The following is an 18,997-nucleotide window of genomic DNA, read 5'->3' on the forward strand; positions in this document are numbered from 1 at the left end:
TGCCCACACCTGTGCCGAGGAGGCTACTGCCCAGGCGGCGGCGCGTCTGCTTGGCGTTCAGAAAGCAAAGCACAAAACACACCGTGGGTCAGAGGAAAAGAAAACCCGGCGTGCGGTATGTCGCTGTCCGAGTCTTCCCCTCCTCAGCCTCCTCCTCAGCCCTACACCCCCGGCAGGGAGGCTCCTCGAGCAACATCCGGAACAGCTCCAGGTGGCAACTCACAGGTGTGACAGGCCAGGGCCAGTCCTAGCCGGTCATAAAAAGGATCTAGACAAAGACGGCGGAAAACGTGCCTGACGTGGGCGAGGCGCACAGACTCTGCAGAGGACTTCTGGGTACACACTCAAACACGTGTTCACACGGCAGGGCTGTGTGGGGCTTGCCGGGCTTGGCACGCCGTAGGAAGGGTGGGGCCTCAGAGGCCAGGGCTGGACTCAGAGCTCCGGCCACGCCTGTCCAGGGCACTCGCTGGAAGCTTCCACCTGAGTTACACACAACCGGGTGTCCCATTGACCTCAGAGGTTTCTGGGCTTGGTCTGTACCAGGTGACTGGCCCGGGTTCTGGTGCACACCTGTGTTGGGTCGTGCCTGTGTGGGCCACGCTGTCCTACGTCCCAGCCTGCTCAGCACAGAGCAGGAATGCCGGCACAGCTGGCCCTTCTCTGGAGCCGCCGATGCCACCTGGGGGGCACAGTGGCTGTTGAGATGCCCGGCCAGCCCCAGGGGCCACCTCAAGTGCACTAGAGTGACCGTCTGTGCCTGACTCCTGGGCAGGAGCCCAGAGGGACCAGGGTGGCAGGATTTCATTTGGGTTTCTGCTCCTTTGGCAGAGAACCTTCTAGCACCCCTGGGAGGTGGCTGCTGCGAGCAGGGCAGGGGCTGCAGGCCAGCTCTGGGACGCTGGGTGCTTGCTGCTCTGGAACCTATCGGGAAAGCAGAGGCTGCCTCCGCCCAGTCACGCCTGGGGGCCGGTGTCCTCCCCCTGCGGCACAGTGCTGTGGGCAAACGGGGGGCGCCTCTCCTTCCCCCGCTTGCTAAGGAAGGGGGGCAAGAAGTCCCAGCACGGCGGAAGAGTCGCCTTGGGGGCTGCAAGGCCACGCCCTCGCCGCGTGCGCGGGGCTCACCTGCAGCTCCTTGTCCGAGTACTTCTGCGGGTTCTTGCTCCCCTGGCTCTTCTTGCGGAGTTTCTTCAGCTCAGCCTGACACTTGTCCAAGGCGTCGCCTTTGCTCCTTTGCTCCGTCTGGTATTTCTTCAGTGCGGCCTGAGATTCCAACAAAAACACAAACACAGGCCCATGAGCCTGTCGCAGCCCAGCCCCACTCACCAGCCCCGACCCCTTCCTGGCTCTTTGCAGCCGCCGGGGCCCGGCCCTGCAGGATGGGGGGCAAAGGCTCAGCTAACAGTCCGTGCGGGCGGGCCAGGGTGGGGGGACCACCTTGAAGCCTCTGCTGGCCCCACGACAGCTCTCTGCTCCCCAGAAAGGAAAGCCAGATTCAGGAAAGGCAGCCGGGACTCAGCCTCCCGCCACCTCAAGAGCCAGAGACAGCTCTCGCAGACTGGCGCACTGAACGCCAACGGGACCCCGTGGTCTCTCGCTGCAGGGGGAGCGGCCACGGGGCCGGGAGAACTGCACTGAACTACAGAGGTCAGAGGAGCCCGTGCGGCGTCCGCTTCACTACAGCGGCCATGCGGGGCTGGCTGGAACTCGGCACCTGGGCTGTCGTGGTCGACGGGCTTCCCCACGGGCTACAGCTGGGGCACGCCAGGGGCACTCGGCCTCGCACGGGCATTAAGGGAAGGACTTAAAGGCAGAGCGGGGAACCGGGCGGGGGCCCAGCAGGCCAGGCCAGGGGTACTTACGCTCAGGTACCTGGAGTCCAGCTCCACCTTCTGCTCCAGCTGCGTGAGCAGTTCGTTGTGAAAAGACTTCAGCTGGGCGTGGGGAGAAAGCGAATCAGCAGTGAGCTCCCGCACACGGCCCGGGCAGGAGACAGGGTGGGGGCGTGGACAGTCCCCATGTGCCCTGACGTGCCAGGGAGCCGCCTGACCGAGGAGCCCACGTGGCCGGGGGGCCAAGCGAGCCGCCATCAGACCCAGCCCTCGATGCCACACGGGCTCCGTTTCTCACACGGGGAACAGAGACAGCCCCTGATCACCCGGACGAGGGACAGGAGCCGCAGGCCTGAACAGAAACTGGGGGGACCCCAGCAACCTCCCGCCTCCCACCCCCCCGCCAGCTTTAGACTGGATGCTGCAAACTGGTGGCCAGAAAGCGTGCTTTGGTCTGGGGACACTGGTTCAGGGACAGTATCTGCTTTGCCTATGTTTGTAGTCGGGAAAATCCAGAGGAAATCTGACTTTCCGGCCTCATCAAGCCACGGGAGCGGCTTCCGGCTGCGGCTGTGACCAGGACTCTCCCTGAGCCCGCATTTGCTGTGTCCCTGCTGCTGGGGCCTGTGGCTCGCGAGACCCTGGTCTGGCTCGAGCCCTTTCTCCTGGGTCCTCCTGTGCCCCTCAGCCCAGGGTCCCTCCCCGCCTTGAGTATGGCTGCACAACATGAAACGTCCCCAAGTGGACACATGGCCACAGCACACAGCCAGCTCTTCCACTGACGCCAGCAGCAGCTGCCCCACCCATACCTGCCCCCCCACCAGGTGCCACCCCAACAGGCAGGACTCACCATTTCTTCCAGCTGGTTTTGGATCTGCCTGTGGACTTCTGCCATCTGGAAGAGCACGTCTCCTGGGAAGGCAGGACAATAGGAAAGGGAGGGATCAGCGTCCCAGACCACCGCCCACCCCAGCCCGGGGTTGAAGGCCGACAGGCAGGACATGCCAGGGGCTGTGGGGTCTTGGGGCTGCCGGAGGTTTGTGCCCAGCAAAGTCCCATCTGCTGCCCAAGAAAGCCATGACCGTGGGCAGAGGGGCCTGGAGGTGCCAGGGCCAGATGCAAGGGGTAGGGGAGGGGATACCAAGAGAAACAGAATTCTCCAGTGACAAAAGACTCAGGATCTCAAATGCACGGGACGGACCTCAAGTGTGTGCATGGGAGTGGATGTTCAGGACAAAGGCGAGAGACAGGCAGAGCCCCCGTGTGCACTCGCCACTCTGGGTGCAAGCCCGTGAGCGTGAACACCCGACTTCGCACGCATCTGGCTCACAGACGCCATGACTCCTGACCTACCCACGTGGAGCCCAGGCCTGTGGTCCCGTGGGCCCCAAGCAGGGTGGACAAACCTCCCCTAGGGACACTGCCTGGGGACAGGCTGTGACGCTCCCTGACCTGAGGGGCCTCGGCACCCAGGTCCGAGGAAAGAAAGAGGACCTGGACCCATGCCACAGCTCGGGGACAGGTGGGCCAGGGCGGCCTGCTGCGCCAGGCTGACTCCCCAGTAGCTGCCCGAGAGCCCCAGGGATGCGCGCTGCACTCGGCACAGCGCTCGCTTCCTGCACGTTGTCCTCGAGCGGCAATGCTTCAGGGACACTGATGTCTCCTTGGCCCATTTGCAAAAGGCGGATTAAGAAATCAGAACCGTCGCAGCAATCGGAGCCTATTTCCAGCCTAGATGTCAACAAGACCGGCTCAGGGCCACCCACATGTGGGCCCCTTGGGGGCATGGGTGTCTGGGATAACCCAATGTCAGGCAGAGCCGCCCCCACCCCAATCTCCCTGCAGGGGCCTGGCCTCCCTGTCAGCGGGACCGGAGGGGGCTGAGGGACTTGCCCGCACTTCCTTCCCGGCCAGGCGTTTCCCGCCTTCCCTCTCCCAAAGCTCCCGCACAGCCGTGACTCCGTCTGAGGCATGGCCACCGAGACCAGCAAGTGTGATCACATCACGGAGGTGCCAAGTGAGCCGCATCAGAAACCCACCTGCAGAGGCGCAGCTGAGCTGTGCACACCAAGCCACCCCCAAATCAGCACCACTTGGGACAAGAAGTGAACAATGACAACTGCCCATCTGCCCCTTGCTGTTGGCACAAGGGAGCTACCTCTGGGGCACATGGCTCCATCCCTTGTCTGCAGAGGGAGGGAAGAACTGGGTGGTGTGGGCCACGCTCCTTTGAGCGGCAAAGACTTGCTGAGCGGCTGTTTTCAGGGCCAAGCACTGACCACGTGCTGTGGACACAGCGCAGGAGGGACCGTCACTGCCTCGAGGGCAGGACGCTTTCTGGCAACCCCTGTCCTCCAGGTGCTGTCTGGAGCAGGACTCCCCTCCTGCTCATTTCTGAAGGAGAGCGTGGTGGACGGACCCCTGGGGGCAACAGTGTGACCCAGTGCGTGTAAGTCTGAGTTCGAGGGTGTACGAGAGTGTGAGTGATCGTGTGTCCGTCTGTGAGTTAGTGCGCGTGTGCCACAGGCACGCTTCTGTGTGTGGACAGGGGTGTGAGCGCGAGTCTCCCTTCACTCTCCAGCCGCCGCTGCTGTTGCCCTCTGCCACGGGACGCATTCGCAGGGACCACGCTGGCCTGTGAGCCTGGAGGGAGGGAAGGCGGGAGACACAGCAGCAAGGCGGACCCCCAGGCCACGGCCCTGCCAGGCACAAAACACCTATTAAATGCCACAGCACACCCAGCACCTCCACGGATGCCAACCCAGATCCACTGTCCCGTGCTCTGTCCCCCCGCCCGGGGATTACTTCCAACCAGCTACAACCACTGCAACCAGCTCCAAGTGCGCCTGGTACCGCCAGGTGGGATGGGACGCAGCGATGGCCCCCCAGGAACCACAGCACAGGGAGGGGACCGCTGCTGCAGGAGCCTCTCCTGTTGGGATGGCACTGAGACCTCACGTGGTCAGCGGTAAACCACATGCTGACGTCCCACCCACACCCCACCGGACCAGAGGCTCAGGCATGCAGGGAAGGGGCCGAGGATGACGGGGACAGAATTGGGCGTGAAGCTCAGTCCCCCATCCCCGTCCTTGGTGGAGAGGAAGCCAGGGCCAAACTCGAGCCACCAGGCAGCAGGAGACAGGCATGAGGCTGGCGGCACAGACCCCGCGGGGAGGGACCCTCGGCTCTCGGCCAGCACGTGCACGTTGCCACTCAGCCCTGCAGCCCCCCGTCTGTGCGCTGGGAGGCCACCGCCCAGCAGTGCCCTGTCCCGCGAGTCCAGAGACCGGCGCACACCAGGGAAGCCTTGAGCTGTCAGACCTGCCCGAGCTCAGAAAGGAGAACAGGCGGCATGAGACCACACTACGGCAGGGCTGCGAGAGAGGCAGGCCAGGGCTGGCTTTGCTTTGCGCTTTCCGGCATTCTGTGAACCCCCAGGACGACGCCACTGCTGCTGCACTCAGGAGCCGCCCAGGGAGCCGTTCTGGGGTGGTTTGTGCTCTGTGACTCAGGGTCTTGGACCCCACTCCCAGCTCTCAGGCTCCCAGGACATCCGGGACCCGGCTTCAACCAGGGTCAAAGGGCAGCAGGTGACCACGGTGGGCACGAGGTCTGGCCTGTGCAGGGAACCTGCTCAAGCCCTGGGCCTCGCCAACACCATCCTCGCCCATGGTGTGTCCACACGTCCGGAGCGTCTGCATGTCGTACACAGCCGTCACGAGGGCGCCGACCTGCCTCTCGCACAGGGGCCCGCAAGTGCATCAATGAGAGGTACGGCAGGCAGCCATGTTGCATTCACGCAAATGGCCGCGCCCTGCTGGGAGTCTCCCCACGGCGGATGCCACAGCGCTCGTCATAGCCTTAGGCTCCGAATTCTAAGCTCACGTTAGGATCTGACGCAAAACACGTATTCCCCTAAAAGGCTCCAAGCAGCCAATCCCAGAAGAACATTTGGAAGAAAATCATCAAACAGCAAATCCTACGCAAAAGGAACCGCTCATGCTGAAGAGGATGTGCCGCTTCGCAAGGGATTATGGCCAGGGAACAGTGTCAGACACCCTACAGGGGTGGTGGCTGCCACCCACCTGGGCTTCCTCGGCACCCAGATGTGCACCCCAGTGTCCGGCCAGCCAAGACCCCCGGCCCCACGCTGCGCAGTTGCCCATGGGACACCCGGGCATGGCTGCGCAGACTAGCACATGCCCTGAGCTTCAAGCCAGAGGCTGTGCAGAATCAGCCTACATGGGGGTTTTCTGCATGTTACACGCAGTTGCAGGGGGCCACACGCGTGTGCAGCCACCAGCACTTAACCCCCGGAGGGACGGTCAGCCACCCACACCAGACCCTGGGCCCAGCACAGGCTCCCAAGACCTCAAGATCAGGTTGGGGCTCTGCTGGACCAGCAAGCAGCAGCCTCGTCCCTGCTCCCTGTGTTCTTTCGGGATCCTGAAGGTGGGTGGTGAAGGGCTTCGGAGCCTGTGGGCACCGCGCTCTGGGGCGAGCGTGCGTCAGGGTGCGTGAGCGGCAGCTCCGGGGCTCTGGGGTTCCGGGCCCTCTCCACCCTCCCTCCCAGGAAGCGGTCAGACCTTTCCAGGCCCACCTGCGGGGGAAGGAGGCGGCTGCCAGCTTCCTACCCGATACCACTGGCCCACTGGGAAGCCAGGCCATGGATCCTAAACCCGAACAACCCAGTTCAAATGGAAGATAAGACGCAGCGGTGCCAGGACAAACAGTGAGTGAGCCAGGATAAAGCAGCATTGAGAGCCGGCCCGCCCAGAGAAGGCGACCACACCTCAGGGCACCCGCGGGGGAGAGCAAGAGTGGTGGGAGGAAGTCCCCATCGCTCGAGGGGGGGGGATGAGTCACCAAGCCCTGAGCTCCTGGGGGTGGGACAGGACCCCAGGGAGCGCTGCTGGCTCAGGGTGTCTCGGGGCTGGGGTCAGCCTGCCCACTTTGGCAGTGGGGAAGGGGTGACGCCCAGGGGGCACATGTGGGTGTCACAGGCCATGGGTTTCATTTGGACAGAAGTCCAGAAAATACACAGGTTCCCTGAGAACAAGGCCACACCCTCCCCCGGATTCCTCGTCAGGCAGGCAGCCAGGTCAGCCCTGGTGAGCCACCTCAGGCTTCACCTGCATCGGTCCTAAGCTTTAAGGATTCCTGGTGCTGTTAGTAACGTCGACCTCTGCCTCAGAGTGACAAGAGCCCATGCGGCAGCGGCCCCACCCCTGGGGGAAGGCAGGGCCCCTGGGTGCAGGCCATGAGGAGGCTGCCACACACAGAACACGCACCTGCATGTACACGCACACACATATGCACACACCGAATACGTGGGCAAACTGCAGCACACACTAGCATGTACTCGCAACATTCACACACGTCCACACACACTGCCCTTCCACCAGACCCGTGGGGCGTGCAGGTCACCTCCCTGCACTCCAGCCTGGCCCGTCCTGGCCTGTGAAACTCAAGGGGACGTTCAGCTGACAGAGGCCGATGTGTCTTGTGTGGCTACAGGACAACACGGGACGGTCACCACCACCCTGAGCACGACCGGCTGTGACCTGACCAGCTATGGCCCAGGAGCCGGCACCTGCGCCCAGGTCTGCGTGTAGTGGACGGGACCCGGGCTGGGCCAGGAGACAGCGCCAGCGCCAGGCGGGGCCTAACAGGGAGCAGTGGCGCCAGGCCCCTCGCGCGGCCCCAGCAGGCCCATCTGTCCTTGTGTCTGCTCCGCTGGGGTGGCACCTGGCCAGCGGGCCCCGTCCACCCGCCAATCCCAGCTCCTGTCTGGAATCCCGGCAGAGCCCTCCGGGCCCGGCCCAGCCCAGGCCCAGTACCTGGCTCTTTGCTTTTTTAGGTTGTGATAAAATTCACTTAACATAGAATTCACCATTTTTACCCTTTTAAAGTGAACAATTCAACGGCATGTAGCACGTTCACCAGGTTAAGCAACCAATATCTCTGTCCTCATCCCAGAACTTTTTCATCACCCCATAAAGAAACCCGCAGCCATTAGCAGTCACTCCTTACTGCCCCCCGCCCCAGCCCCTGGCAACCACCAATCCCCATGTTATCTCTGGATCTGCCTGTTCCGGACATTTCACATATGTGTAATCACACAACAGGTGATCTTCTGTGTCTGGCTTCTCTCACTGAGCATAATGTCTTCAAGTTCCATCCATGTCGTAGCATGTAGCATGTGCCAGGCCTCCCTTAACGGCTGCGTGATGCTCCCTTGCGTGGATATGCCACCATTTGCTACCCATCCATCTATCCATGGACCCCGGGTGGTTTCTGCTTTGGGGTTATTATGAACAGTGCTGAGTAACAGCTCTCATTAAGAAGCAGTTTTATGATAAGCGTAAGCGCCACCTGCATACAATAGTCTTGCTGTGTGTTCTCAAGGTCCTCACACCTGCTCACAGCCAGGGACAAGCAGAGCCCAGGGGAGCAGAGCAAACCGTGGCCTCAGCCCTGCCGGCGCCTGTGACCACCAGGGGAGGTCAGAGCCCAGGACATCCCTAGAGGCTCCCGATGAGCTCCCTCCTCTGAGATCAGCTGCAGCCGCCCAGCCCAGCCCACTTCTCCCCTTGACCACTCCCTCTCTGCGCCAGGCTAACGCTAACCCACTGCAAGAAAACCAGGAATGAGATAAATCAAAGTTGTAACCGCTAACAGGAGTTGATTCCTGAAGGCCGGCACCCCTGCAGGTCTGGGTGACTCCGCACCCCCTCAGGCTACACTCTGGGGGAGCTTCTCCTTGGCTGCCCCCACCCTGGCGGGGTCTGGCTCCACCAAACCTTGGGATGAGGGGCAAGAGGCAACCCAGAGCTCGGTGCCCTCTGCTTCTTGGCCCGTGCATTGTTTTACTGCTGCTACAAAGACATTCCAGCACACTCTCAAAGACACGCACAGACCCTGGCAGGAACCTCGGTGCCAGGACAGCAGTGGGAGCGCCGGGCTGGCCAGTGCCTGCCGGGCCAAACGTACCCACCGAGGGAAGGGGTGGGACCGAGGAACACCTGACGCACCAGACGGTCCTGAGTGAGCCAACACAGAGGGAAAGACAGAAACCAGAGGACCTGTGGGCACACAGGCGCGCGGCCACGCGCCGGCTCAGAGGTACGGGGAGCAGGTGAAAGGGCGCAGGGCTCCAGAGCATGAGCCAGACCAAGGCTCAGAGGAGGTCTGAGGGAGGCACACACAGGGACACTCTCGAGCCTCCAGGCAAGGTCAGGACCACGGGAAAGGTGGGGACGCTGCCCGGACAGCAGCAGATGACAGAGAAGGACCAGCCACTCACCTCAGGTGCTTCAGAGCTTCAGGAAAGAGCGGGGTGGAGGGCACAGCCTACCTGAGGCGGCAGGTGGGGGTGGGGGGTGTCTTCAGATGGCTTTACACACATTTGGGGACTTGGTTCCACACCGGTGATGTCATGGTGGCTGACTGGTGAGCTCGGGAGCCTGGGAAGGCCACTGAGGTGGGACGCAGGGTACGGTGGGGTGTCGGGGGAGGACCCGGAGGGCAGGGACCAGCTCCGGGGCACAGGCTGTGTAAAGGATGCTGGCAGCTGCTTGTGGCAGAGACCGCAGGTGAGCAGGGCGGGGCAATGAGACGCCCCAGCCCTGGCCTGGGTGCAGCCCTGGCCTCCTGCTTGCATCCTACAAGCCCGGGAAGTCCCCACGACACAAAGTGCTGGCCAGCGGGAACTTAACGGCTTTGGAAGGCTCTGCGGTGAGCCCGAGGCGGTTCTGCAGTCACACTCCGTCCCCACAGAGGGCCCTGGGTCAGCAGCAGGGAGATCAAAGGCTGCAAGTCCCCACTGGCCAAACATGCTCCTCCCAGCCCAACCTTCCACACCTAGAGAAAAGTTGCAAGAAAAGTGCGGCAAATTCACCCTCACCGGGTTCCCCGGCCATGACCCTGTGCCACGTTCACTCCAGCTCTTTTTCTGGTGTGTGGGTGCACGCACACACACGGATGCACACGCACACACATACACGCTTTCTTCTGAGCCACCTGAGATTTAGTTGCAGACGCTGTGACGCTGCCCCCACCCCCCACGCACCAGCTTGCGTCCTAGGAGCAAGGATCTTTGGCTCCGCCCTGACGCTCCCGAGGGTCTGGCCCTGCGCTTATCAGCATCCACATCAATGTCCCCAGAGGCCCCGTCATGCCCCGGATGAGCTTTTCCCAATCCAGGAGCTCATCGAGAGTCACCCTGCCTTCCCTCCCTTTGGTTTCTTTCTCGTTTTTAAAAACTAAGTCAGCATTGTTTCAAAAGCATTTGAGACAGATGGGTAACAAACAGGTTCCCGAGGGTCAGGAGGCGGCGCTAACCAGCCTTGGGGGCACCAGGTAGCACTGGGAGTCCTCGGTCTGCTCAACCTGAGACGAGTCCCTCGCTGACTTCGTTACAGATTCAGACCTGATGGATACAGAGCGCACCGCATGGGGGACGGGCACGCCTGCAGCCCTGGCTTGGGCGAGCAAAGGCATCATATGTAACCAAAATGTTTGTACCTCCATATTCTAAAATTTAAAAAAATAAAAAAGATTCAGACCCTCCCCCCCGGCCCCAGAAAGTGCACACGTTCTTATAATCTGTAAATGACACGAGGCTGAGAAAAGCATGAATCCAGAAGACAGCAAAAAAGATGGCAGGGTGGCATGTAGGCTGGCCCAGATCCATCCTCACCTGCAAAGGTGGGGGCCCCGTGGTCCAGGGAGGGCCTGCAGGGAGGGGCCAGGTAGAGAGCAGGTGCCACTTTCTCACCCGCAAAGTGTGGATGCCTGTGTCTGGCCCCAGGAATAGGTCTCACAGCCAGGGGGACCCACAGCACAGCCTGCCCCAGAGAGAGCTTGGAGCGTCTGCTTGTTTCCCATGGAAATAGCCACAGCAGGAGCTCTGGACACGGCGGCTCCCTGATGCCACGGGCCCCCCTCGTGCCCCTTCCACTGGGTGACGCGGGTAGGAAAAATGGGCAAAAAACAACGAAAAAGGGAAGAGCCCCCAGCCCACAGGCTCGCCGAGGAGCAGGGCCCCACACAGCTCGCAGGACAGCGAGGGCGGCTGTGGTCAGACACGGGGGGAGTGGAAGCTGCGCGGGCCCCAGCGTCACCACCTGCCAGAGCTCTCCCAGGAAGGGCAGCCTCCCTCAAAATTGCTGGGCCCCAAGTACGTCAGGGGGGCCGGAGCTCAGGAAATGCCGGCCGCAGTGGTGGCCGTGAGGCCACGGCCCACGTGGAAGCAGGAGTAGGACGTCACGCTCTTACAAAGGGAAGTTGGCACTTTCGGGTCCCGCGGTCAGACTGCCAAGTGTGGGCATCAGAGCAGGAGGGATCCCCAGACCCAGAGCAGCGCTCAGGAGGCCGTGAGGTGTGAACCTAGGGGTAGCCGGAGACCCTCTCACTTCCCGACTTTCAGTGGGCCAGGCCAGGGCCACTCTGCCCTGCCGGGGGTGCCTGAGAGGCCAGCAGGGGGAGGACCCTCCCCAAGGTGGGGCCTGTTCAATCTGTCCTGGGGCCTTCCAGGCCAGGAGCCTGGGAGAAGGGAGTGTCGGCCCTTGGGCAGGTGGAACGCAGGTGACTCAGCGGGCCCCTCCCAAGGTTCTGAGAGCTGGAGCCGGCCAGGGGGACCACAGCTGCCACAGCCTGCTGGGAACCCTTGCCCTGCCCAGGCTCTGACACTGGCATCTGACCACCAGCCCAGAAGGAGGAGGAGCAGGACCAGCGTGGCCGAGACTGAGGCCATGATGCTGCGTGCTCCTGGGCATGTGTGTGCCGTGTGGGAGGAGGGGACGGGCCACCCCACTAGGACTGCCTTCTCCGCTACCTCCCTGGCAGCCTCAGATGGCAGAACCGTGCTGGAATAGTTCTTGCGGACCAGATGGCGTCACAGGGTGTGAGAAGGCATCTGACCCTGCAGGTGACGCGCTCTTGAGCCTGGGTCCTGGAGCTGCACTTGAACCCTGCAGCAGAGGCTCAGGGAGACCAGCGGGCGGGTGCCTGGCGCCCTTGCGTGGTTACGGTGTTCTTGGCCAGTGGACACCTGGGGCTCTCAAACACTCGCTTCTTGGGTACTTCTGTCATTTCAGGAGGTGTAGGAGCACTTATCCTCTCTCTGCTGGTGGCAGAGGAGCTCTGAGCCAAGGGGTCAGCTGCTCAAACTTGGCAGCACCTTGGAGCCTTCCTGAGCAAATATCCATAATGCTCAATTGTTCTGGTGGCTTCCAGAGCCCAGAGGCACCTGCAGAGCTCATTAGCATATGCCTGGATCATCGCAGGGGGAGAGAGCCCAGGAGGCTGCCTGGCCTCCAGCTACCAGAGTCCCCAGCAGGGCAGAGGGGACAGAGCCCAGGGACCCCACCCCTCCTCTCCACTGCCCTGCAGCCACCAGCCTTTCCTGGGGAGAGGTAGGGTTCTCTTCCCACCTACAGAATAGCCAAAAATGGAAGGGGGGTAACCAACAGGAACACCGATGGCTGCATTGTCATGGTGACGATAGGACAGCACTGCTCACTGACAGGCTGTTCTGCAACAAAACAGTCACAAGAGTCACCTCAAGTCAATGTCGGCCCAACAATCAGATCTTGGACATTGGGGAGGGGACTTCACAGGGACACAGGGAGAGGCTGAGGGGCACCTGTGTCACCCAGGAGCTGCCGGCCACCACCCTACTCCCTCTTCCTCGAGGACGGGCCCTGGACCAGCAGTGGCCTCAGCACCCCGGAGTCTGTCCGGGTGGAGGATTCTCAGACCCGCCTCGGGCCTTGGAGCCAAATCTGCAAACGGACTGGGTCCACCGACATCCGCTCACGCACTCCAGGGTCCCAGTCGTGCCCTGGGGCTCCAGGTTCAGAGGCCATGGGTCCAGGGTGGCTGGAGTGAGGGCTTCAAAGGGCTCCTGAGAGATGTGGAGTGGACACGGGGCTTGGCAGGACTTGGCTAATCTGATGCCTTCTCCCCACTGGCTGGGTGGCCGGGGCTGAGCCCGGCTTCTGCAGCACAGGCGGACAGGCAGCTGGGGCTTCTCCAGGCCCCGGCGTCCACTGGCAACGCATCACTGCTGGGACCCCGTCCCTCAGCCTCCGCTCTTCCCAATGTGTTTCGTCTGCCTGACGTGCGCAAGGAGACTGAAGGTCTGACAGGCAGAGGGGTTCCTTCCACACTTCCACTTCCTGTTTGGCCACGAGCAACCAAGGTCTCCTGGCAAGCAAACCCCAACACTGAGGTACAGGAGGCCGCCTGGACGTCCCCTCGGCGTGGCAGGGCAGACCCAGGCCCAAAGCTTAGGGTGCAGCCTGCTCTTTTCCTTCTAGGAAAAGCTGCCTTTAAAACTGACCACATGATGGAACAGGTGTGCCTGCAACGACTGCGGTCAGTGCCACTGCGTGGCGTCATCCCCGGGACCCTGGACTCATTTCCCATGCGTGTGGGGAAGAGCGGCTGGTCGCAGAGGAGGCCTGGGAGGCGGAATGAACCTCACCCAGGAATGGGCTGGCTGGGCTGGGCTCATGAGAGTAGACGGCGTCACGGTGGTCCCCCGCAGGGGCAGAGCGAGCCCACCAAGGTGCCCGTGCCCCGCTCTTCCAGAAGAGCGCAGCAGAGCAAGGGGCCCCTCGGCTGGGCTCTCCCCACACGGAAGGCGCCCGCTGCAGAGGCCGGAGAAGAAACACTGGAACGGCCCATGATCGTCCCTGGAGTCGGTCCTGGGACCCCAGCCGCCGTCAAGATTTGACCAAAGTCCCATCTTCACGAGCAGGGGACAGGTGAGCGAGGCAAGGCAGGCAGCCAGGAGTGGCCACCCCGTGGATGCCCCCAGCCCCTCTGACCTCCTTGCCAGTGCCCAGTCTTCCTGTCACTCCCCAAGCCAGGGCCACTATCCCCCAGCACTCCATGGAGATGGCATGAGCACTCCCAGTTGCTCTTGGATCTGCAACTGTCTGTGCGTGTGCACGGATGTGTGTGCCCACGTGTTCAATCTCTGCCCAGGACACGGTCCGGTCAGTCCTTCAGTGATGTGACTGCCACATGTGACCACTGGGAACAATCAGAAATGCTTCCAATATACAAAGTGTACCAAGGACAACGTAACAAAAGCCCACGGCCCCGCCATCCAGAGCTGTCAGAACCTGACGTCCTGTCACTGTGCTGGGACGAGCCCCGCTGTGCTCTGTACTTGTGCTGCGTGTCTGGGGTCCCAGCACTGCCAGCAGCAAACTGTGTGACCGAGGGCTGGGGCTGCAGGGGGCTGGGGCGCAGGGCACAGACACCTCTGGTCCGGGAGGCCCCAGGCAAGGGCCTGGCCCCTGTCTCATCTGCAGAGACCCCGGCACTGCCCACAGCCAGAACTCAGCTGGACAGAGGGCCAGGCCCTGAGATCTGGACCCCTAAACCTGAGAAAGACTCCTCCCATGACTGTAGCCCCCCACGCCCTCCAGTAGGACTCAGTGTCACAGGCAAGAAGCCACCGAGGCAACCACCTATGCAGTACTGGGTGGAGAGGACCCTCCCTAGGGCAGAGGGCTCAGAGGCCCAAGGGCTGGGCTCCAGTCCCGGCCTCAGACAGCCACTTTCATGGCTTCTGCAGACTCACCCTGGGCTGATCTGCGGAGATGGGGTACTCAGGGGTCCTGGCCTGAGCCCTGCCTCTCGTCCCCTCCCTCGCCCGTGCCCTGGCCAGCATCCACCAGAGTCCTGGCCCTGGGCAGACCCCTCTGATGTCTGCTCTGCAGGGACAGGAGCCACAAGCTCCCCCTCCCCACCTCTCCAGGTGCCACAGGTGGAGAACACGCCGCCTCGTGACAGTGGGGGCCCCTCCACCCGCCTCGCCCACCTGTGCTCCCGGATCTACTGCCAGTTGGGCACCATCTCTCCCAGGGGGGTGGTTTCTCAGGCACCGACTCACTCCAGACCTTGGGAGACACAAACGGGGGCAGAGGCCACACGGAGGCTGCCGGCCATCAGCTCCCCCCGGGTTGCTGGGGTCAGGGTCCGAGGTGCCTCTGACACACCCACCCTCCCACCAACTGGCACCACCGAGAGTGCACAGGACCCACCCACACCCCTGGCACTCCCAGGGACAGGCAAAGACCAGTCCACAGAGGCCCCTGACCTGGCACCTGTGCCCACCCAAGGCCCCTACCCTGCAGCCAGCACGTCCCCAACTCCCGGGCGAAGAACGAGGAGCTGCTCTTTCTATGGCCTCATCTGGGAGCACTGGGGACAGCAGCGCCTCAGCTGGGAGACATGCGGCTGACCGCAGTACTGGTGGTGGCTTCTTGGGGCCTCCAGAGTCCTCGGTGGCCCCAGCATCTTGGGACAGGCTGGCTGAGGTGCAGGCCTCATGCACTGCTGTTAATACTCAGAGATGCCAGGTCTCCCGGGGGCCAAGGCACCTGCTACAGGACAAGGGCATCTGCAAGGCCTTGCACACCCCGTCTGCCAGGCCGGCAGGGGACAGGGCCCGAGCTTCCCCTTCCCGGAGCAGGAGCAAAGCCGGGAGGCCCCAGCCCACCACACTCTGCCAGCCCCATGTCACTCGCAGGAAACAGGCGTGGACGGAACCCCCGTGAAGCAGAAACACTGTAACCAGGCCGAGGCCCTGTCGTCTCCGGCTGTTGCTCCTTATCGATATTCTCGCCTCGGAGCAGACCCAGACGCCGAGGGGACAGGGAAACATGCTGAGCTATCTCCCCCCACCACAGAGCCGCCCCTGGAACACGGCAAATCCAATTAGGTCGTTTATTAATCTCTCCCAGCAAAGCTCAACCTGGCATTGCAAGGCTTCCTGCAGGGCGGGCAGAGCTGGGACACTGTAGCAGGGTGGGCACTGGAGCTCAAGGCCAACGCGTCTGTCCCCTTGCCCGGGGCTGGCTCACCAGGGAGGGTCCCCACAGTTAATGAGCACCTCGTGGTACGCCGGAACGGATCTGCAGGAAGGGGCCTGGGTGTCCTGGTGGCTTTTCCACCAGCCTCTGCTTGGGTGGCACCCGGCCCGTGTCCTACTGTGGGGAGGGGCAGAGGAACAGGGGGGAACGCTTGATGTCATCAGCTGGGAGGGGACAAAAGGCAGGTCAGCAGCATGGAGTCTGCTCTGGAAAGGCCGAGCTGGTCCCAGCTGGGTCCCTGCTCCCCTTCCGTCTGCAGGCAGCAGCTGCCCTGGAGGCCTCTGGGACCAGGCCCCTCAGGGCTGTGACACCAACACCACTCCTGCTGCGGGGATCTAATTAAGGCCTCCAAATGGTGTCTCTTTGGAAGACTTAGCAGTCTCCAATGCGCCCCGCCATGAGGATCCGAAGGAGGTGACACATCAATAGACCACCGTCACGCCCCCAAGGCTGGGACACAGGCCAGCACCTTGGCGCAGGTGAGGATGGCTCTGCCTGACACGGGAAGGGCCGTGACGCACCAGACAGCCTCCTTGGCCTCACCAGAGACCCCACACACGGGGAAGGGATCGCCTAGGCCTCTAAGAGTGATGCGGACTTGAGAAAACAGCCAGCACCTGCAGGAACAGGAAGGGCACCGAATCCCATGGCCGGTCTCCCAAGGCGGGCACTTGGAACACTTGCCTCACCCCAGGTAAGGAGGTGTGGACCGCAGCCAAAGGCCGCGGGAAGTTTGCAAGAGGCCACACCTCAATGCAGTGACTCAGTGACTAACACCCAGCCCAGTTTCAGGTGGGGATGCCAGGGGGTGCCCCTGTCCTCAGGCTGGCACTACATGGAGCTCCTGGCGCTCTCTGGGTGCCAGGGGATGCCAGGCAGATGGCAGGGCCCGAGCACAGGCCCAGCACACTTGGCAAGTACACACACGCCCTGTGATCACAAACAGGCTCGCTGCAGGCGCCGGCAGGTACAAGGCGGCCTCTTCAAAGGAGAGAAACAACAGGGGCCTGGGGAGAAGGGAGGGTGGAACAGCAGGGCCCCGCCCCGCCCTCAGCAGAGCCTGGAGCAGTCAGACCTGAAACACCACCACGGGAGGCCTCCGGACAGAGACAGGCTCAGTGTGCAGGTTGGCCACACCACGGAAACACAGGGCTCTCCTGGAGGCAGCTGTACCCCTCCTGGCTGCAACCACAGCCTCACTCTAGACAGCCCACCTTCCCCGAAAATCTACACTGCTTTACAAGGTGACTTAACCTCAGCCACCCTGCAGAGCCAGGGACAGGCCCAAAGGCAGACTACATGATCCTCCTTCCACATGGGTGATTCCAGCACCGAGCACTGGAGCTACCTGCTCACCTGCCCGGGCGTGCACACTGTAGCAGGAGCCCAGGTGCAGCGTGACTCTGGCCTCCTCCTCCTCCCTGTCTCCCCATGGCCGGCTCAGGCTCGGGCTCAGCCCAGCTCCGTGCCCCTATCCCCTGGGCAGAGGAGGCAGAGGGCCTGGGCTGCAGGTGGCTGTCGGCAGGTGACACGTGCTCAGGTGTGCGACCCCCCCGCCAAGGTACCACCCGCGACAGTTGTTGGGGAGGCAGACTGGACAGTCCCCTCCATCAATACAAAGGAGCAGAGCTGCAGCCCCCGTGGGCACCCCCAAGGCCCAGCAGCAAGGAGAGCCCCCACACCCCTGCCCTATGGCCTCCACACCAGTCCCCGGTGGCCCCGACAACATGCTTGACACGGGAGGGGAGGAGCCTGGCACATTCCCCAGATTCCCAGGCAGTCAGCCGGGAGCTGAGCCCCTGCAGCAGCTGGGACCAGCACACGCACTCTGCTCCTGCGGCCAGGCTGGGACCGCCTTCCCCCGGGCCACCGAGACGGGGCATGTCTGCACATGCCAGGGACTGGCCTGGAGAGATCGGGCCCAGCCAGGCATTGCGATCACCCTGAGCTGCTGGTCAGCCCAAGCACTGAGAACCGCGAGGAGGCCGAGCAGATGCCCCGTGGAAGCCGCGCCCCAGCGCGAGATCAGAGAGGCTGTCAAGGCAACCGCTCCGCTCTGTAATTACGCTCCCTGCAGCTGGAGCCGAGCGAGGCATGCCTCAACACAGACGCAGGGAGAGCTTCTGAGAAGCCGGAGTCCACAGCAGACAGCCACGTGTGGGTGGCTGCCGGCAAAGGGATTAGAAGGGCTGTGAGAAAATTCCGGAACTTGGAGCTGTCCCTCCACTCCCTGACTAAGCAGCTCGCCTTATCAAAGCAAAGCTCTGGGAGTCAACTGCAGAGTCTTGTTCACTGCAAGGAAAAAAGCTCTAACGAAAGATGAGAGGACAGTCCTCCTGCGCGGCCTGCAGGCTGCCAGGCTGAGGCCACCTGCCCGAGAGTGAGCGCTGCGTGGGCGGAGCTGTGAGCACTGAGAGACTGACCCAACCAAAGGCAGAGGCGCCCCGGCCTCTGGCCTGCCCTGAAAGGGCGAGAACACAGAGGGCGGCTAGTTTACAGCAAAAGCGACTCTGGCTTCACCAGCGCAGGCCTGGCGCTGGCTCAGGAGCGGGACGCTCAGGCGGGAGGTCACCTCCGCTCCCGAGTCGCCGGCTCTACCTCTGAGCAGTCCACATCTGGCAGACGTGGTGGGGTCTGCTGCTGAGACCCTCACTCTTTGCAGGAAGAACGATGCTCAAGGCTCCAAATGGAAGGGGGCAGGGCCACGTGCAGCCATGAGAAGGGTCTGTGCAGGCGGCGCTGACGGGTCCTATAGCGCCCTAACGGGCTGTCAGCCCAGAGTGCAGAGAGAGGGCCACGGAAGTGTCTTCCCCTACGGCACCGGAGAATGAAGGGGCGGGTCAGACAAACACAGAAGGAAGGCAGCTGCCAGGAGCAGCATGGCCTGCCCCACGCGCAGAGCCGGGCAGGAAGTCGCCAAGAAGGACAGGCGGCCCGCTTTGCTAGATGTTGTGAACTAAAATAAAATTTTAAGGCTCACCCCCCAACCGGTTGACTAAATGGACCCCCTCGTGGCCAAAGGAATACCCTAAAACTAAATTGCCTGCCAGGAGGAAGGAGGTCAGACATGCCTCACCAGGCCCCCTCCCATCTTGGTGACATCCTTTGTAACCCATTAACAGGCCTAAGGGTATGCAAGACACACCTGCAGGTCCTCAATTTACACAACAAATCTATGTCCAGTGGTTTATCTCTGATAAAGAGCTCCTTATGTTGAAACATTCCAAGCCTCTAGACAAAGCTTCATGTCTTTAACCAATTACAGGCCAA

General features: G+C 62.4%; 1 protein-coding gene across 5 annotated transcripts in view; it reads right to left on the reverse strand.

Annotated features, from left to right (window-relative positions):
• Positions 1–18,997, reverse strand: part of BAIAP2 (BAI1-associated protein 2) — a 68,580-nt gene that overhangs the window by 25,572 nt on the left and 24,011 nt on the right. For all 5 annotated transcript variants that reach the window (XM_012664178.1, XM_012664175.1, XM_012664177.1 and 2 more), the window contains exons 4-6: positions 2,683–2,744; positions 1,863–1,934; positions 1,126–1,263 (exon numbers count right to left, since the gene is read on the reverse strand). In XM_012664178.1, the coding sequence (XP_012519632.1) occupies positions 1,126–1,263; positions 1,863–1,934; positions 2,683–2,744 (272 nt within the window). The remainder of the gene's footprint in view (positions 1–1,125; positions 1,264–1,862; positions 1,935–2,682; positions 2,745–18,997) is intronic.

Source organism: Propithecus coquereli, unplaced genomic scaffold, assembly GCF_000956105.1.
Source record: "Propithecus coquereli isolate 6110/MARCELLA unplaced genomic scaffold, Pcoq_1.0 Scaffold869, whole genome shotgun sequence".
NCBI classification, from domain to species: Eukaryota; Metazoa; Chordata; class Mammalia; order Primates; family Indriidae; genus Propithecus; species Propithecus coquereli.